This window comes from Lepidochelys olivacea (assembly GCF_965140295.1).
Source record: "Lepidochelys olivacea isolate rLepOli2 genome assembly, chromosome: 6".
NCBI classification, from domain to species: domain Eukaryota; kingdom Metazoa; phylum Chordata; order Testudines; family Cheloniidae; genus Lepidochelys; species Lepidochelys olivacea.
The window spans coordinates 112,749,741-112,766,188 of NC_140416.1; the positions used below are offsets into that span (position 1 = coordinate 112,749,741).

The window sequence follows — 16,448 nt, forward strand, 5'->3', positions numbered from 1 at the left end:
CAGCATGAAAACTGCTGTTTTATCTAATAATCTGTGACAGTTATACCTTAATAACGTTTAAAATATACTATATAAGTGTAACATGGGTTTCATGTAGAAAAAAAAGTGCATATTTATTGTTTAAGTCTCATTCCAAATATTAAAACTCTGTTACATAAGAGAGTACAAATTTAATGGACAAATTTAATGTTAGCAACTGAACTTTGTCCAGTGTTTCATTGTCCCTTTTTATCGTTGGTTATAAAGGAATATTACTCCCAAAGAAGTAGCCCACTACTGAGGGTACTTGGTTTAAGTCAAGGAGATCCTGAAGACACATCCTTAACTGGTGTAAATTGCCATAGCACCGAGAAGTATGACAATTTACCGAAGCTGAGGATCTGGCATTATTTGTTGGATCTTACTGAGCAAATCCGGGAGAATTTTTAATGTGTTTGCTCTAACATCCAAAATCTGAGTTTGTCTCAGATGGTTAATATGGGAAAATATCCAAAACGTTTCTTTCTTTAATTGGGAAAATGCCATGATGTGGTTATTGAGGTCAGATTCCACCAGTCTTGACTTCAGACAAGGCAGCTAAATACCTCCAATACACACAACCGCAGTTCAGCTCAGAATTACTCTAACAAATTTCGCAGGTCCGTGATGCGTTTTTCATGGCAGTGAATTTGGTAGGGCCCTAATCATGAATCTTGACTAATGATCCAGCATGTAGGCAAAATCTGTGGATTCTCATAGTGGAAAGTCCTAACTATGCGAGTTCTTTCCTGTGCAGCTGTGGCACAGGGAAGAGAGTTGAACTGCCTTAGTCAAACCAGGTGATATTGTTACCCAAAACAAGCCCGTTCAAGTAACTGAAACAAAAGCTTTGCTTGCGCTCCAAGGAAAAAGAATGGGGAGTCAGTAGTACAGATTTGGAGAGGCTTCTGGAATTTAGCAGCTCAGGGAGGGAACTGGTTTGCTGTTTAAACTTTTGATTTCTTTTTGTTTTCACCAATTGTTTTGGGAGCCCTCTGAGGTAAAACCTGGCTGGTGACAAGCCTTGTGTGCAATGTATTTTGAGTCACTGGAACAGCAAATACGTACAATCCAATTAAAGGCTGTTATACGTTAACTTGAAAATCCCATGGTGTATGTTTAGTGTTACTAACCCAAGTCTTCTCCAGTTACATACTGTTTAATCGTATTTGGAAAGTTGTGGTCCGTTGACTATCAAATTAATGATATCTAGAGTCTCTCAATGGGGCATCTGTAAGGGACTAAAGTGGAAACTACTGCAATATTCTTTTAGATTTTCATTTTAGCAGAAGAGTTAATTAGTCCTAACCTCTTGTCTGTCTGAGGAGGGGCAGACACAGGTATACAACAGTCACACTTGTAGTAGATACACCTAGTGATTTAAACTGCTGCTTATCATCCAAATACTCAAATATCCATAGAAATGTTCCCTTCCCCTATCCTCTTTCTGTTGGGATTCTGACAGGGGAGCAAATAGGACACAGAGAGAGAACCATCACTTAATTTATGCATTTTTACAGACAGTATGGCAGATCATCCCCAGGCAATGGAAAGCTAACCCTATCACAAATACTCTGGTGGGAGTGGGTATGAGCAGTAGCTGCACTGGAAACTTTGACTGCCCATTTGCAGAGAAGGCCAGCCATTCTGAGCTCAGTCAGGGCCCTCTCTGATCTCTGTGAACAGAACACCAAAACAGAAGGCTTTTTGGAAGACTAGGCCTTCTAGAGCCAGCAGAATCTGAGATTTCCATGGAGATGGCACATTGGAGGTATCCACTTGGCCAGAACACTTAGAGTATTACATTTAGTCAATTTTCTCTATTCCCTTTGCTTATGGACCAACCTAATTTCATATTATCTAGCAGCTTAATGTGTTTCTCTTGTCATGAGAAAGTCATCCTGAAAATAATCTATTTTATTACACTATATATTACAGTATTTTATTTGCAAAAACAATTAACTTTATTATGCATTAGACCTGATTCAAAGACAAAATGTGCCCAGCTCTGTCTTGCATAGTACTAAAAGGCTAATGTGTGCACTGAGCCTTGTGCCCTCTGCACAGGAGTGAATTTCGTAAAGTTGTTAGAAAAAAGGCATCATGAAAGATATTTGCAGTTAGAGCCGCCTAAGAATGCCTCAAAGAGAGTATTAGCCATACTAGCAGTTTCTATTTGGTTGCAAATAAAAGACATAAGGATTTTAAATAAGCATATAAATAAATCCTATTCCTTACAATAGGCAACAGAGTGCTGAATGAAAACATGAGCTACAAGTTACAATATTATTGCTTTCCACTGAACTGCCTGTCAATCACTATAGGCAAGTGCGAATGGTAAGACACTGCACCAGAAAGTTTCCAGTGACATCTACCAGAATGGTCTTGAAACAGTCTCTTAGCAACAGAGATAAAAAGAGAGAGAAATATCGTTTAGATTCTCTCTCTCTCTCTCTTTTTTTTTTTGGTTAAAACCAACATGCTGAGGAAAAATACATCTTATTTTTAACCTCCAAAAAATAAATAACTGTCAGAAGTTATAACAATCGACACAAAAACATTAAAATTAATTTAGATAGATTCTTTCTTAAGGTATCAACCCCTCTTACAAGTAAGAGAGCCAATAGTCTACCTATTACATTGCAGAATACAATAAAGCAAAAATATATTTGTGCACAGTGTATCAATAGCCCCTAATTTTGAGGTCTGTTTTAAATTCCCAAGCATATACTGCCTCACATTAGATAAGATTTTTTTTTTTTAAATAAGGAACATAACACTAAATGATTCAGGGCATAAGCCATCTGCTAATTACCATAGGTCAAGAAGAAACTTCCTAAAGGAGCAGCTTATTCCATAATTGCTCACTACAGGGCTGTTTGGAAATTCCCCTGAAGCATAGCAGTAGCTAAAGCCAAAGACAGACTAATGGACTATCTGGATCACTGGTTTCATCTAGTAAGGCAATTCCTATTCTGTGGAATGCTGATCTAGAGAATAGAGTGGGCTATAGTACAAAGGAATAGAATATGGAACAAAGATTTTATCACAACTATCTGTACACCCCCCAACTTTTAACTGCTAAACCCTTAATAGCTTGCTTCACTTGAGAGCAAAAGTAAAGCTAAAGAAGAGGATTACCTGGGCGGAACTGCTTCACCATAACAAAGCATTGCCGAGAGGAATTAAATATCAGGATTGAGACACTAAGGAAGAGGGGGAAAAAAACAAATCAATGCACTCTGAATAAACCAGTATGGATTAATGCAGTATTATTAACCTTACATCCCATGACTTTTATTTTTGACTATATAGACATGTATGATGTTCATTAACAGTTCAATGCAACAAGGGCCTGATACAAAATCCATTGATTTCAGTGGATTTAGAATCAGGCCCCAAAACACGGGTGACTTTATCCACTCTTAAGTCACTTTGCAGAAAAAAAAAAGACTAAGAACACAGTTATTAATTGTAACAGCAGGAAGAGCTTCCAAAATCAAGTTATTTCTGATATCAGGGACACATATAAGCTATAAACCTGGAATCAAATCTTCATGTGTGCACCCTAGCACTCAGGAGGAGCCCCATTGAAGTCATGGACTAAAAAGTCTATCTATTTGCAAAATCAAGTCATAAATAGTTTCAGCTACTACCAGTTTTTTGTGGTTTCACAAATTTTTTTAAAGATTTTTCTCCGGTTTCTATACGAAAGACTCACATATAACTGACTAACTCACCATACTGGGGAAACAAACTGATACTTCACAGAGTACCGAAAAAGTAGAGAATTATTTTTCTGTCTCTAATTTCTTTCCATTGTAGTAATCTTGGGTTTTATTTGTAACACACAACAAGTTAACATTTTCAGATGAAACTGTGATTGCTAATTGGTGTCCCTTTAAAACTCACAAAAGCAAGTTTATACCACTCTCATCATCATGGTGTCAGCCCTTCATCTGCAATGCCTAGGTGCAGGTACATATCACTGGAAAGATCGTTTATTATTCAATGAATCATACAGTTCTTCAATCCAGTGGGTTAAGTTAATGATGGAATATTTGCAGAAGTATTCAACAATATTTGAAATATAATGATGATGTCTATAGATTTTTACTATGGATTTACTAACAAACAGTTGCTACTAGGTTGTTTTTTTTTTAAACTATTACGAATATAAATAACTGAAGGGACAACTAAGATACAAAATCTTTATGAAACTTTAGCAGTATTTTAAAATTCTATCTAATGTCAAAATCATTATTCAGAGCATTTCTATACCAGGAGTAAGTTATCTATATAGAAATCTATTTTAAACTAGACCCTAATGTACATATTGGGGCACTAGGTGCTGGAATTTGGCTGACCCCTGTGCAAGGACATAAGAGGGCAAAAACAACTCCGCACCCACACTGATTTTAATCCCATTTGGAAAGATAACGTAACTCCAGCAACTAATGCGCACCTCCAAATCTACAATGTTGTGCAACAAAGAAAAAAAATCGCCTTATACTCCCAGTCAAGAAGTCCAAATCTGGGCAAAATGCACCTTTTTCACTGCTCTTGAAGTCTGTAACTGTGCAAACCCACCTGAAACATGCAAGCGCCTATAGTGCAACCATAATGTAAACGCACACTTACAGGACGTAAGTGGAAATGTTCAGTTGTCACTGGAGAAAGTTGATGGTAGGCTATAAAGAGGGACTACCCGCAGTGAGTGCTGCTGCTCCCACTAGAAACCTGCGCTTGGCTCAGCTGAGGCGATACACAGAGACCTCTGTTGGATACTGATGGCTCCTGCCCCAGATGTCATTTGCAGGGTAATTTAAACTGAGGGACACAGCTTTTTTGGGCTATTGTGCAGGGCTGGATATTTTTTTTCTGTTTACAGATAGAGATTCTCTCTCTGGTTGAATATTAGGCTATCAGCCAAATATTGTGTAAAGAGAGAAGGACTGAATTTAAGTCTGAAGCTGTAAAATATTTCAGTTTGCTGGACTGCGGTATATTATGTGATCTTCCACAGCATTGTTCTTTGACTATGTTTAATTTCTCTTTCTTTTTTTCTGGATACTATTCTGTCCCTATAAGAGTAATTTTTTGTTTGTTGCTCTATTGAACTTCTGTGATGTACTGTACCTCAAATAGCACCCTAAACCCCAATATTCACCACTATTATATGATTATGTATGTGTTACGATATGTTTTGTACAAAGTATGTCTTATGAGGTATCATTTGGAAAGTTATAATCTGTTGAACATCACTGTTTGGTGCAAATGTATCACTGTATATGAAGTCATGAAATTTTACTATATGTTTGTTACTGAAACACATTGTAAGACTGGGAAATGCCCACAGACTAGCTCTTCAGTAGCAACAAAGGAGTGACCAACATCCAGCCAGGTGTTAAGCAGCCATCACCGGGCCTTCACCAGCACGGGAATTGTAAACAAGAGATTTACAATTCACATGAAAGACAGTTGCTTGAGCACATACACCATGGGGCTGCCTAACCACCATGACACAGCAAGGATGTTTCCAGCACCTGGAAGAAAGTATAAAATAAGAGACAATGACATCACCACTTCACCTCTCTTCCCTCACCTACACTGAAGGCAGAACAACAAACTAATTAATGAGCTTTCATTGCTCAAGAAAGTCTTGAGCAGCGTAGAAGGCACATTTCTGGTGCAAGGCTAAGGCTGGGGCTGGCGGGAATTTGCTGGTGTCTCCTGTATGCAGTTCATGAGTGGCTGGGGAGAGGATTCATGTGCTTTGCTGGGCGTGCCTCTGCATGCTGATGGCTGAGTGAACAGAGCCTGTAGGGTTTGCTGTTCACTAGCATAGTAGTGTAGGAGACAGCCTGGGCTGGAGAGTTAAAGGGAGCACAGTGGTTCCATAGTCCAGACTGCACCCTGGGGCATGTCACAACTTCCCTTCTTTTATATTGTGGCTACAAAACAGTATAAGTCACCTGAGAAGCTGAATCAACAGCGTAAAGTTAGACGGGATAGTGGAGACCCTTTGAAGGATAGACTAGCTTCTGAGGTTGTATAGCCTTTCTTACACCCCTAATGCAGGTCTAACCTTTACTTTGGTTGGGCCTCCTTAGCATCTGGAGAGGAAGATATCACATTAAATAACTTGCATCTACTTAGAAGGATCAGCTATTAGACATTTTCCTAAGATTCAGTCATCTGAGATATCTATGGAACAGATGGGAAACTTGGAAACAATCTGTCAAAATTAAGGAACAAGATCAAATTAAACTGGAATTGAGTAGTACCAAGTTATTACAATTGTCAGTCTCTCACACCATCTTGAGACGAAAAGGCACAGAGATGCCACAGATTTGTAGAACATTTTTCTTCATTACTTTTAATTTTCTCAGAGACTGACAAAATTCTGAACACAATGTTTAACATTTATAGCTTTTTTAAAATTACGGCAGATGAATTCTAATGTTTCCTTACACAGATTGAGAGTCACAACCTAACAGGTTAAGATTTAAATCTCTCTGAGATGCATTTGCTACAATAAGAGTGCAATTTGGTATGATTTTTTTTTTAATTCATCAAACCTCATCCTTGAGACCATGAAATATACTTTCACAGCTTATGATGAGGCTTGTACCTTTTTACTTGTGAAACTCCATGCTTCTAAAATCAGGGGATCAGGTATTTGAAAAATCCACTAAGTGGAGGCCAGATCATCCAACTGGATTTTCATGGGTAGATCCCTGAGCCCACAAAGAGCCCCCACTGAATTCAATGGGACTCCATGTGGGTACAGCAGCCATGTGTGTGGATTCAGATGGAGAATCTGGCCCTCTAAGGGTACAAAAAATCCTTAAGCATGCATATATTATCATATAAGAGAGAGAGAGAATTTATTTTAAAAAATTACTCTGAAAATTTTTTTGGATGGTATATGTATGCTGTGGAATGGGCCTAATGTGTTGTAAAGCCAGAATTGTAAAGTCTTTGATTGGCCAAATACTGTAACACATTTATATGCATGTTTGATGTTTCATAGCAATTTCCTAAAAGAGCATTACAGTTAACCTTGGTTTAAAGTAGTCTATATACAATATAGACTTTAAAATGATAAAAAGTAAAAATGGAAATGTACACAGCAAACCTTGTGATTAATGGTTGGCAGCATAATACATAAAAAATTAACCCAGCCCAAGTTTTATGTTATGAGAGCAATGACACAGACCCACAAGAACAGGAAAACTGTAGACCTTCTTTGGAATGTACGAGGTCTGCACAGAATTTAATCCAATATTGACAACAAAGATCCTAGTCTAACAATAGATTTGGTGTGCACACATGGCTAAAAGATGCATAGGATTTATTTTTGTTGTTTCTTTCCTGGAAAATTTAATGGTCATTCCCAAGGAAAACTCATTCCAGGTGTAAGACGGTAGCTCCAGAACTGGTCTCTTATTTCAAAACAAGCTACAGAGTGAACATATGACTAATATACTGCCCTCGCTCACCCTGTGGAAGGAGACTACAGGAAAAGAAAACTCCTCAAAATGCTCCCAGGATCAGTCCAGGAGCAGGCTAATGTTTGCTTCCCCTCAGAATGAGATACCAAGCCACACAGATCACCTTGGATCTGAAAGAGGGTTAGGATTCTTCACAGTAACTGTGACTGCAGCTGCCCTAAGGACTAAACTTAGCAGAAAGGAGTGGCAGAAAAGGTATCATAAGCTAGTACAAGTGATGACTGCAGAGTTGGTGGGAGATCGCATGCCCCCTTCAGCTGCTCATGCCAAGTGTCCATTTCCCCTGTGGTTCCCAAGAAGCAAAGCTGTGCAGGCAGAAAATCATCTGTTCCACGTGGGACAGATGAGTTATGCCCAAACAAGGTTCCCCCTGTGTGCAGGGTTCCCTGGGATGGTCTGGGCCACTGGTTTATTTTTCCATAAATATATGAAAAATTGGTGGTGGCTTTATTATGATCTAGGTTCATTTGATCCTGCCTCAGCACAGGGGACTGGACTTAAAATAAATGATGCTGTCGACTTGGACTCAGTGTTTAATATGGCATTTGTTCAGAGAGAGACCAGTATTGACAGGCCAGTAATGACATTTATACAGCACCATTCAGCCAAGAATCTCAAAGCTCATTAGAGTCAACCATTTAATACTCCTGAGGGCATTCTGTGCCAAAAAATTAAAAATTCTGCACACAATATTTTAAAATTCTGCAAATTTTATTTGTTAAATAAATTTGGAGACTCCAACATGCCATTGGGGAGCATAGGCCACTGGTTGCACAGAGGTGGGAGATCACTGTCCAGCTCTGCCCTGGGACACGGACACAGCTGTGAGGCTGCACCAAACCCTGACATAGCACAAAGACCGAGTCTGCCCAAGAAACACCCCACGGCCCTGCCCCTCTGTGCCAGGTGCACCAGGTGTGGGTAGGCAGGTTCAGCAAGGCAGGAGCCAAGTGTGGAGGGGCTTAGAGTGGGGGCTCCAGGGTTGAGAGGGTTTTGTGTAGGGCAATCTGGGAGCAGGTGACTCAGTGGGGGATCTGGGTGCCGGGGAATCTGGATGCACGGAGGCTTGTTGGGGGGGGTTTGGGTGCAACGGTAATGGGTCTCTGCAGGGGAGTCCAGGTGAAAGTGGTTTCGGTTCAGCGGGAGGGGGGTGTCTGGAGGGGCGATAGACCTGGGTAAGCAGGTATGTGGGGCTCAGTGGGGGGTCCAGATGCTGCAGGAGTGGGGCTCAGTGGGGTGGGGATCCAGGTGCAGCTGGTTGGGGCTCAGTGGGGTGGGGGTGTAGATGGCTTGTCAGGGTGCTCCAGGTGCAGGGGAGTTGGGCTCATCGGGGAGGTTCTGAGTACAGAGGGGTGAGAGTTGGTGGGATGGTCTGGGCATGAGTGGGTCTGGATGCACTGGGGTTGGGTGAATTGGGGAGCAGCTCCCTATACATGGATGCCTCCCCCTGCAGCTGAGGAGCAATGGGTGCAGGAAGTAAGAGAGTGTGTGTGTGTGTGTGTGTGTGTGTGTGTGTGTGTGTGTGTGTGTGTGTGTGTGTGTGTGTGTGTGTGTGTGTAGTTTGCAGAGCTTCCTGCAGCTAGGGGAGAAATCTGGGGGTGGGTCTGACCCAGCCCCGGATGCCATGCAGGAGAAGAGGAAGTCCCATCCTCCCCAGCCAAGCCGGGGCTAGCAGCTGAACCCAGTGCAGGGTAGGAGCTCCCAGCTGGGTCTTCCCCAGTCCTGCCCTCTGCCCCAAAGTGATTTACCTCTCTGCTGGCTGCCCTGATCACCTGAAACATACTACTGGGAAGGGTCACATGACCATTCTTGTGGTTTCCCCGTCAGAAAGTCATTTTTCTGCAAGAAGCAAAGAAATATGCAGGGACATAAATTCTGCACATGCACAGTGGCGCAGAATTCCCCCAGGAGTAACATTTTACATTTCACATCATCTGAGACAGGCAGGTATTTTGCTTCTTATTTTAAAAAATGGGTAAATTGAACTTAAGTTACTTACCCGTGGCCATACAGAGCTGGAACCAGAACACAGGAATCTAAAGTCCCAGTCCCTTAGTATAACTCTTTAAAAAAAAAAAAAAAAGATACTCCCAAATTTAAGACTCTTTTTAATAGGAAGGATGTTCACTCTAAATGCACCTTTTATTGTCCAAGAACTTCAGCTATAAATTTTATAATTGTATTATTGGGCAAGAAAACTTTTTGAGTTACTACCTTAACAAAAAATCTGGCCTAACTCTAAATTCCTTGTAATTGTGGAAGTTGACACATTTTATGAGACATTCCTAGAAGTAGCATCTCCAAAGGGCTATTAAAAAAAAAAAAAAAAAAGGTAAAGATCTACTTGTCCGACACTAAGAGGAATACAAAGTCTGCTTAGTCCATTCCGCTGGAGTATGATTTTTTCAAGTGCAAAACTCAAATCCATGAGCATATTTTTTTCAGGATTGTCAGTATGTTTTTTGGTATGGGCACAATTTCACCATATAGTAATTTGCTTCGTAATCTGCTATCTTGATTACTTGGGTTACAGTTCATCCATAAGCAATTGCTAGCATTTACTAATTGCTTTTCATAAATTGGAAACAAAAACTTGAAAAACCTCTTAATGGAAGAAAGGCCTTTAATGGCCCCTAGGTATCACATCAAAGGGAACTTTAAATGCAAATGTGCACAAATATATAGTAAATAATAACAGCAGCTAAAAGTAGCAGGGTCAGTGATGGCTCATGTCTTCATGAGACTGAAACAGGATTCCCAGAAGCTGGAGACCAGGTTTCTATAGGAGCTTACACTAATACTATATTAAGTAGTTGATGAGATAATAAGGGCAAAGAAACTGACCTTTCCGTAACTCTAATCATTATCAAGGCACCTCAATAAGCACATCCCATAGACATCTAGGATAATCGGATCAACACGGAATGATCCAAGCTCCCCCAGTACAAAAACATTTAAAGCAACCACTTACTAGTTTTCTTCCTCAGACACTCATGACTGTTTTACTAAAAGGTTAAGAATCCAGTAGACTTTTGAATTGATAATGAATATGATTCTTGCAGGCCACTTGCAAATAATATTCTGAAGCACCTGGTAAGGGCATTAGGCAGAATATATTACTTTGAATATTATGGAGCATTGTGTGGGCACTCAGTTGGCATCGGTCTGAGAAGAGAACAAAAAATTGTCAGAACTGAAAATGCCTAGGAAAGAAATACCGAGATGACATGCAGGAATAAATAGGGCAAAGAATGGAATCAATCAGAATCTCAATTCTCAAGTGATATCCAGTGTTAAGAATCTTCTTGATATAGTACACAGAAAAAAGCCAGGCACAGCATGCAACCACACAGATCTTTGTAGAAAATGACCTTTTATAGACGTGATCCTGGTGAAGCACTTCTGGATACAAAAAAAACACATGTAAAATGTTTTTGCCTAGGTCGGCTTGAAAGGGAACCAACATACCAGCACCAATAAAACAGATAAGAAATAAAAACGAAGGGGAAATGAAACATTTTAGTTTTGCTTCAAATATTTCAGTTTTAAAGCATGATCTTGTTTTTTCTTAAAGTTTCAAGACTTTGGCTTTCTTTGCTCACCCCCATATCCGAAGTGGAGCCCAAATTCTCCATGTTGTTCTTCCTATTGAGTCCATCTTTAAATTTAGTAAGAAATAAAGTAGCTTTGAGAAGTAAGCTACAGTCAGAGAGAGGGAAATGAAGAGAAACTGCATCATTTTACCGTTCAGCTAAGAAATGTGTATACGTGCAATTGTAAAACTATTTCTTTAAAAATGAAATTAGAATTTCTATTGAGGTTCAACACAATCCAAAACCTGTCACATTCTTAAGTACTTTTCGGGGTATAGACTTCAAAGAAGCTCAGTTCATCTAGAACAATCTATCCAAAAAATATTTTCTTTGTGAACACAAAAGAGCAGGCAATTGCATGCAGACCCTAGGTTACTTCTCAACTCAAATTAACCCTTCATTTCTTCAGAATATGATTTGGAATTGCCCCTGAAATTTATAATGGGATATCTGAAGTGGTATCTTCTTTCTTTTATCAGGCACCTAGAAGTTTAAGCCAGAGAAAAAACAGTCTTTAAATTTTCAGAAAACTTTAATAAAGCTACAGCCTTTGATTTATCCTTCGATGCAACTCCTTTAGTTTCCCAGAACTTTAACTGTAATACAGAAAGCCTTGAGATTGAATGCGTGTGTGCTTGCATAATCTTTATTGGTTCATTTAAATCTTCCTTCAAAGCATTTTTACATTTTTCAAAGGCCGACACCAATCCAAACAGCTGCTTAAAATGCAGCCTATCACAAAAGCAAAGCTATAAGCTCTTGACAAAAACATTCAGCCTTTCATACTAATCACAAATAAAGTGGATTTGGCAAAAGATAATTAGAGAGGTCTAAAAGACTAATGTATTCTGATGACACTTCCAAGCTATTTTCGAACATCGTTTAAATGTAGTTAATATTAAGTAAACTCTGTATAAAAAATGAGACAAGCACATTTAAGAAAACAAACATTACTTTGGAAAAAATGAAAAGAAAGATTTGTCTCACTTTAAATCTAACTGTAGCAGGAAGTTGCTCATGATACCGTAAAGTAGGAAGCATATGTTTGGTTAATCACCAGGCTGGTGGGAGAATGAATTGTAGCAATTATTTAAGATGCGTTAACAATTCCATCAACATATACTTTTGAAATATAGATTTTAACTACAGTACCTACTTGTTAAGCACCAAGTTATACACAATTTTTTAAATCAGTCCATCTAAGAATGATTTTCAGTAGAATTTTTTAAATGTAAGCGGATGCTCACTACCACCCAATTCCCACATAATAAAGGAAAACATATATATAGTCAACAACAAAATTAATGAAACAATTGTGGGTGCAATTTTACCTCATTACAGTGACCTAGCCGGATCTGAGGATGTAATCAGGTGCTAGCCAAAGCATAGCAACTGTCCTGTAAAACTGCAGGCACATAAACAGAAGCCCTACCAAGCCTCAGCTGAAAATCAGGCCCTAAGTACATGTTATTTGAGAAGATCACAGGCAAACAAATAATATAATTATCTGAGCTGAAATATGCACCACCTTCTGTACCATCACTTGAAACAGGATAAAGAAAATGCCTCTAGTTATAGTCTGGCAAAACTGAAGGCATTAAATTAGAGAGAAAAATATGATTTGTGGTATAGCAGTATGACATGGCACACAGCAGCATGTCAGCCAGCAAAAACATATAACTGTGATGTATCATATTAGTTTTCATGTTAAAATACATTAATTCTTATATAAAAAGAAAGACAAGTGAAATTTCACAATATATCATAATACATTTGTACATAACATAGGAAATACACACGGGATGAAACTAACTTCATTCACACACAGCACCAGTGATCTAGCACAGGGAATAGGCAGAGGGACGGTAATTTGCTCCCATAATGTGCTCAGAGTATATGGCTGCAATGCAGTCTCCACAGCTGCTTGCTGCAGCCAATGGGCTGGAAAAAGTGACCACAATTCCTCCATGGCACTTGTGTAGTTCTAATGACCTGTAATCTGGTCTACCCTCATGGCACAAAATGGGTGCAGAAATCTCCTAGCGAAGCTGTTCTTCTGGCAGGTTCTCTCTGCATTGCTCAAGGCCACTGCAGGGCTTGGTGATGCAAAGGGGCCAGGTCAGACCCCCTTCACTGAGTTAAATTTAAAGCATGTTGTAGTGAACTGAGTACATATCTATTTTTTATCTTCCCATCTAGAATAGCTTTAAGAGTATGTTTCAAGAACCTTTTTCTCCATACATAATAGCAGTTGAGAAGTGCAGACTATTTCTGTGGAATCTGCAGGAGACTATTGAGTATAATGCTGATTTCTTGGACTTCCTACAGACCTGGCAAATCCTTCCCTGCAAGCCCTTCAGGAAAACTGTATTTTTCAGCAGTCTTTACAAAAGTAATCACTATCTTACTTGATATATTTAATAAAAAGTCTCTATCCTTTAGCTGCTGTAATCATAAAGTGAATTTATCCCCTACTGAATTCTAAAAGAAGGTGATATTTTTCCCCCTCTCTTAAAATGTTCAGGAATGACTTCATAAGATTTTCCAACAAAAACATATATTTAATACAGGGACGACTAATGAGCCATTAATCAGTGACATTTGACTTGTGTTTAGGATTTAGGTAGGAGCCACAAGAGTACTGGTAAGAGAATGGTCTATATTGCCTGTCTCTAGTCACATGACATTGTTCAGGGTTACAAAAGACTATAACCCAGTTACGTGGCAATATCCACAGACTCCAGTAGCTAACGTTACAGTGACTTCAAAGTTTTTCTTTTACATGAAGTGTGCTTTATGTTGATTTTTCCCATCTGTTTAAACTGATAAACTTCCATCACCTTTGCTTTATACCAATTCACATCATAACCTGAAAGCTATTCTCTTACTTGTCAACCACTGCACTGTATCCTTATGTTCCAATTCTACGTCTCATACACTACATTATTTCTTATTCCTACTTTTATCACTGCATATTGACCTTTATAAATTCTTAAATTCTGTCTTTTTAAAAAAATCTTGGATCAGTTTCAGAGAAGTCATTGAAACCTGAAATGAACTAGGTATATTGTTCTACAAAGTTGATGAACACAAAACTAAAGTATTACATTTCAAACTCTTAGTGTACTAAATATAGCAAAATTAGGGTGAGGGATGATCTAAATGGAAACACCGATCTAGTTTTATTACTTCAGTTTATTTTTACAGGCATCAATTATTAATTTGTATTATTTTAGCTGTTTGTATTTGTATTTTAGCTGTTTGTGAGAAAGCCATTACACTTTTGTAAGAGGGACACTTTCAAGACAATTTATGGATTTGGGAGCCTAATTTTACACACTTTGGGTGAAAAGCTGACCCCATTTACGTCAACGAGGCCAGAATTTCACTCCTACTTTTGAAAATCTTGTCGTTCATTAACAATAATGAGCCTTACAAAAAACCCTGGGATGACTGCTAACTACAAAGATCTATAAGTAATGCTAGATCTATAAGCAATCCTGATATTTTAAAAAAGCAATTCTTTCTGATACAGCCCCCATTAAAGAGTATCCTGAAATATAAACAAAAAATCCCATTAAAAAAAACCCTGTATATATGTTTTCCCCATTGTTCTCCTGTTGATGCTTACAAACATTTTTCTAGAAAAGAAACTAACAGACAGACAACACAGAGGAAAAATGAAATGACTATGAACTATGTGCTGTCAAATGCACAAAGTTTAGATTAACTGGACAGGAATTGTCATTTACTGTATGTACTGGGCCTACCGCAATGAGTCCCAGATATAGTTGAGCCCCCTGGGCACTACCACAATATAAATGTTAAATAAAAACAACTGAAAAAAATTAAAGGATTTTTTTAACCTAACTTCTTTCAGTCACTGTACACTTGGGTGTTATTTCTAAATTATAGGACTCAATCTCGCAATGAGATCTGCTAACATTGACCCCGCCGCTTCACAAAGCCCTGTTACCTTCAAGGTAACTCCACAGGGGTTTGCACTAGCAGATCTCACTGTAGGATCAGAGCAATAGTAGATTACAATATTTTCAGATAGAAAGGTGGCTTTCAAGTTGTTAGGTTTCCTTTAAAAGTTGTCAGTAAGGAACCGAAATACTGAATAAATACATTTAAATACTTGTACATATGTATATTTGATGCACATTAAACTCATGCTTATCCTAATTTCAGCAGAACCCTGTGAAGTTCTCTGGGGCCCCACCTGAGCAAAACATTTAAGCACATGCTTAAGTCCAGCTCTACTCAGCAAGGAACTTCGCTTTAAGCACATACTTAAGTGCTTTGCTCAACAGGGATGGAATGACATCTGCCTATGTATTTGTACAATGCCTACTAGAATGAGGCCCTCATTCTGAATGGAGCCTTTGGGTTCATCCACAATATAAACAGAACAATTTCCTTTTATATTTAGTTCCAATTTGCTTTATTTATGTTATAGTAGTGCCTAGAGACACTAGGGACTAGAGCCCCACTATGCAAAGCAATAGTCTCAATAAGTGGACTAACATTTAAAAGTGCCGAGCACCCAACAGGTCCCACTGACTCTGATGCAAAGAAATAAGTTTCTAGCACTTTAGAAAATCAGGCCCCAATTTTAGAGAGCACCTAAGCACTTGTCTAAACATCCTTCCTGAGCAATGTTGCTTCCCTGAAGCAGGGTCATTTTTAGAGGCCTACATATTGATTTGCAAAAAGAAAAGGAGTACTAGTGGCATCTTAGAGACTAACCAATTTATTTGAGCAGCTCACGAAAGCTTATGCTCAAATAAATTGGTTAGTCTCTAAGGTGCCACTAGTACTCCTTTTCTTTTTGCGAATACAGACTAACACGGCTGCTACTCTGATACATATTGATTTGGGAGCCTAATTTTACACTCTTTCGGTGAAATCCTGACCCCACAATAGTTAATAGGAGTTTTGCCATTAATGTCAATGGGGCCAGGATTTCACCCCTAGTTTTGAAAATGTCCTTCATTAACAATAATGAGTCTTACAAAAAACCTCAGGATGTCCTCTAACTACAAAGATCTGTAGGCAGTGCTATTTTAGTAACATTACAAAGACACTGTTATAACATTTTGAGCTTATTTAAAAATGACTTCCTATAGTTTATAACTATTCTCTCCCCTCCCCCTTTTTACAGTTTTATTCCTTCTCTGAGCATCTGCAAAACAGCTTGGTACAGTCTGAGACATTAGAGTTCAAATCTAAATGTACAGAGACTAGCAAAGGGAACCCTTACTACAAATATACAATTATCGGTTTAGTTACAATCTGTTTTTTTGGTGTTTTTATT

General features: G+C 38.7%; 1 protein-coding gene across 4 annotated transcripts in view; it reads right to left on the reverse strand.

The window, feature by feature from the left end:
- NUDT14 (nudix hydrolase 14) overlaps positions 1-16,448 on the reverse strand; it is a 99,921-nt gene that overhangs the window by 21,674 nt on the left and 61,799 nt on the right. For 2 of the 4 annotated variants that reach the window (XM_084631035.1, XM_084631032.1), the window contains exon 3: positions 3,160-3,224. In XM_084631035.1, coding sequence (XP_084487161.1) covers positions 3,160-3,224 — 65 coding nt within the window. Of the gene's footprint in view, positions 1-3,159; positions 3,225-5,515; positions 6,308-9,534; positions 9,560-16,448 lie in introns of those variants that run through there. The other 2 variants (XM_084631034.1, XM_084631033.1) reach the window with 2 other exon arrangements.